The sequence below is a fragment of the Clupea harengus genome, unplaced genomic scaffold, assembly GCF_900700415.2.
Source record: "Clupea harengus unplaced genomic scaffold, Ch_v2.0.2, whole genome shotgun sequence".
NCBI lineage: Eukaryota > Metazoa > Chordata > Actinopteri > Clupeiformes > Clupeidae > Clupea > Clupea harengus.
In genome coordinates, this window is record NW_024880824.1 from 5,001 (window position 1) to 8,973 (window position 3,973).

Here is a 3,973-nt window from a genome sequence, read left to right on the forward strand (position 1 = left end):
TTGGTCCAAGGCTACCACTGTAACTCAGACTAGTTGACAGAAAAGGTCTGCATGACGACGGACGTAAATCAGACAGTTTTGACACCAGACAGACTGTGCTCCATAGCTGTGTAGTTTATTGTTGGGTGTGGTCGTGCTGTGTCCCAGGATTGGAACGTGCTTGTTAGGCCGGGGTGGGAACCAGTACAACATTGTGGTTGTAACATTTTGCCTTATAACTTGAACTTCAATTTTTGAAATATTCAATTACTGTTGAAATGCGCAAGCTGTTTCCTCTGTGTACCGTTGACCTCAGAGCATCTAGCTATACATATGTAGTCATCAAATAGTCAAATGACCATAGTTTCCCTCCACTGACAGCTACCTTCCCTGTTTTTATTCACCAAGAGCAGACTTGTGACGAATGTCGATCTTTAGTGACGTAAAAGGTTTAGACAGATTTCGCATTACAAAAAAATCAGACCTGTTATGAATTTAGGGACCACATATGGAAGTGGCCCAACTCAGAATTGGTCAAATGTGTGATTTTGTGCTGTTCATACTGTTCTGATGTAGTTCAACCATATGCGTGCTGTCCTGGGGAAGTTGACCTATGACCTTTGAGCTGTTGGAGCACACTAGACAAGGAGACCCCAGAGAGAAGGGTGGGAATCGAAACAAGGCATTCCGCAGCTAGACCTCACTAGTATCCCCTCAGGAAACCTTGAGCAATGTGCATAGTGGAACTATTCACTATTAATGAATGTCTTTGAAAACTGAATTCTTTCATTAGCCTAAGTCTTAGGTATGGGAGCCTATGGTAGGGGTGATTATGTGTCATCCTTATCGTATGCCTGTCATATCTCTCTTGTTCTCCTTTTACTTCACCTTACCTCTATTTAGTTTGATGTGGTCTGATCCAGCTCAGCTGATTCTGATGTTCTCTTGCGGTGGTGTGTGTGTGTGCGTGTGTGTGTGCGTGTGTGTGTGCGTGTGTGTGTGCGTGTGTGTGTGCGTGTGTGTGTGTGTGTGTGTGTGTGTGTGTGTGGTCGTCACAGGAGCTGATCCTCCCGCTGATGCTGTTGAGTCTGCTCATCCTCATCAGCACGCTCAACCCACACGTCTACTACGGCGGCGTGGGCACCACGGAGCTGGAGAGCGAGAACTACCTGTCACTCAAGGGCCTGGGCTACACCCCCATCACCAATGTCACCAATCACATCATGGAGGAGGTGGCGCAGGAGCTCCGTAAGTCAGATCGTCCACAGATGGGTTTGACCCCGGCAGGCTTCCATTGGCCCACTCTATTTTTGTTGATAGTGATTTTGTCATAATAGTGGCTTCCTACTTATTTTACCTCTCTCTTTTTTCAAGAATGGAGGACCGTGGAGGACTTTAAAACATGCTTTTGCAGACTTAGAAATAGTCTTAATATATATATATAATAGCAGTTTAGGCAATGAGGTTTTGAATTTTTTTTGACTGATTCAAATACACAGCACATTTTGGAATTTGAATTGAAGTCAACGTTAGTTAGGTACAGTCGTGGCATCCTTTAGGTTAGCACCACATGCTTTCTGCCAAATTACAAGGCAGGAGACTAAATATGGTCCAGATCGTAATTATGGTATTGTGACTTCACAGTACCACAAATATGTCACGTGTGTGTGAACCAAGAAGGCAGTTGGGAGGATGTGGATTAGGATCTGAAGAATGAAACATTAAAATGCAAGAAATACATTGAGGCCCACGAGACCCAAAAACGTGCTTGGTTGTGTACTTCCTTGTTTGTTTGTTTGTTTGTTTGTTTGTTTGTGTTTGCAGTCTGGGGCAGTGTGTGTGCGGGGGCTATAACAGACCTGTCTGGCTGTTGTTTTTAGACATGCAGGATCGTCTGGAGATGTTCGCCAACGAGGAGGACCTGGAGAACGCCAGTCTGTACGAGCCCCTGGGTTATGTGGGGGTGGTCTTCCGAGACAACATGTCCTACCGGCTGAGGTTCCCCTACAATCAGCTGCCCTTACCCAGCGACTACACGGAGTCCATTGGTGAGGGGGACAGTAATCTGTGTTAAACTGTAATGTAATGTAACAAGTGTCATGTTTGGATTAGGCTGCATAGCAGATTTCAGCCTCTACAGAACGAGGTTAAAGTAATGTATTACTTTATCTATTAACATGCAGGTAAATGAATGTAGCCAAGTTTGAACTGTTTAATGATCGAGTAACAACATTGTGTCATTTTGGTTGATCTTGTTATGTAATAGTTTGGTCGAAAGACAAACAGGAAGGTCACATGTGTCTATGCTGCCTTATGTTATTGTTTCATTATTCTGCTCCTCTTCTTCCACAGCTAGTTGTTTTTCCAACTCTGTGAATTGCCGAGCCGCTAACTACTGGTACTCTGGGTTTGTGCGCCTGCAGACCCTCATTGACGCCACCATCATTCAGGTGAGGGGAAAGGTCAAAGGTCAAGAGCAAATCACACTCTCATGGCTCTCGGTTGCCTCGGCAATCGCACATGATTGACACCGACCTCTCTTTCCCTGTCTGCCAACACCACCCACTTCATGTTGATCAAGTGGCTTTGTTCATTAGTGTCTTTTAGGGCATATTCAGCTCAAAGTCTCTTATGCACAGTTAGCAAGTCAATGCTGATTCACACACTCTTTTGGTGTTTGGGGGCTTGGAACAAACATCGCAGATCATTGAGGCAGATTTGCATCTTTGAATAGAAGGCAGTCTCATCTACAACCTCTTTACAAAGAACAACCTCTTTCTTTTTAAGACGGGAGACATAAACATTGCATGAGAGTGGTGGTAGCCTCGCCCCAGATAGCAAACTTCACTTCACTTTACTCTTTGCCTAGAGGAGAGTCAATACCCAAGAGATTATGGCCACAAATACACCTGTTTTTAAAAAGACAAAAGTGAGAGGCTTAACCAACCGACCAAACGTTATTCTCCCCACTAAGCCTAAGTCTCAGTTCCCTGTCCTTGCAGAAAAGCACAGCTGTGTCACTGCTAATGGTAATAGCACTGCCACTACTAAAACATTAGACACAGATGCTACTACTACTTTGACTACTATTGGACAGTAGTAATACTACTGTGCTGCTGTCACATTTAATACCACTACTACTAGTACTGCCACTACTAAGACATGAGAAACGTCACACATTGAGAGGGAGATGATGTGTTGAGACTTGTTGTCCGTTCTGACGCCCTCTCACCGTCTCCTGGGCCCCAGAGCAGACCAAGCGCTCGGTGTGGCGGGAGATGGACGTGCGGGTGGTGATGATGGGCCAGCCGGGCTCGGTGGAGGTGCAGAAGTTTCCCGCACGCGCTCATCTCCATCTACCTGGTGCTGGCCTTCACGCCCTTCGTCTCCTTCCTCATCGTCAACGTGGCCGCCGAGAAGGAGCACCGCCTCAAGGACACCATGAGCATGATGGGGTTGTACGACTCCGCCTTCTGGTGAGCCACTCCCTGCTCTAGCGGGTCACTCTGCTGTGGTCTGGGCAGCACTGGGCCAGCACTGGGCCGGGTTCTCCTGAACATCATTCCCATTAGGACCAGCCCGTTCCAGAATCGGCTGCAATGTTTCACAGCTGGAAGCTGAAAAAAAAAGAAAAACTCGTACGACTTCTATATATGAGGTTGTGATGAAAGAAAGAAAGAAAAAAAATTGCACATGATCGACACCAAACCTTTCTTGCCTTGCCTGCCATGTTGATCGAGTCGTGCTTTTGTTTCATTAAGTGTTTCCGCCGGCTTTTAACGGCATATGCAGCTCAAAGCCTCATGTGCAGTTAGCAGGTCAACGCTGATTCACACACTGTAATGAGTGATGGGGTTTGGAACAAACTCATGGTTCATTGGGGGTGGATTTGACGTTGTGCTGAAAGAAAGAAATATTTGCTTCGGCAGTGCTGGCTGTGAAAATGATGTTGGTAGCAAGCAACAGATGGTTGAAATAAAAAAGTGGTGTTAGG

The 3,973-nt window shown here is 45.9% G+C and overlaps 2 protein-coding genes across 2 annotated transcripts in view; both read left to right on the top strand.

The window, feature by feature from the left end:
* The window catches only part of LOC105904501 (nuclear mitotic apparatus protein 1), a 4,589-nt gene extending 4,422 nt beyond the window's left edge, over window positions 1-167 (top strand). The window contains exon 7 of the mRNA XM_042707292.1: window positions 148-167. Within this exon, the coding sequence (XP_042563226.1) occupies window positions 148-167 (20 nt within the window). The remainder of the gene's footprint in view (window positions 1-147) is intronic.
* An 863-nt stretch (window positions 168-1,030) lies between these two features.
* On the top strand, window positions 1,031-2,616 carry LOC122132674 (cholesterol transporter ABCA5-like). Its single transcript, XM_042707293.1, has 3 exons — window positions 1,031-1,227; window positions 1,860-2,027; window positions 2,332-2,616. The coding sequence occupies exons 1-3, from the start codon at window positions 1,056-1,058 to the stop codon at window positions 2,505-2,507; spliced, it is 516 nt and encodes a 171-aa protein (XP_042563227.1). The 5' UTR covers window positions 1,031-1,055; the 3' UTR covers window positions 2,508-2,616.
* The last annotated feature ends 1,357 nt before the right edge of the window (window positions 2,617-3,973 follow it).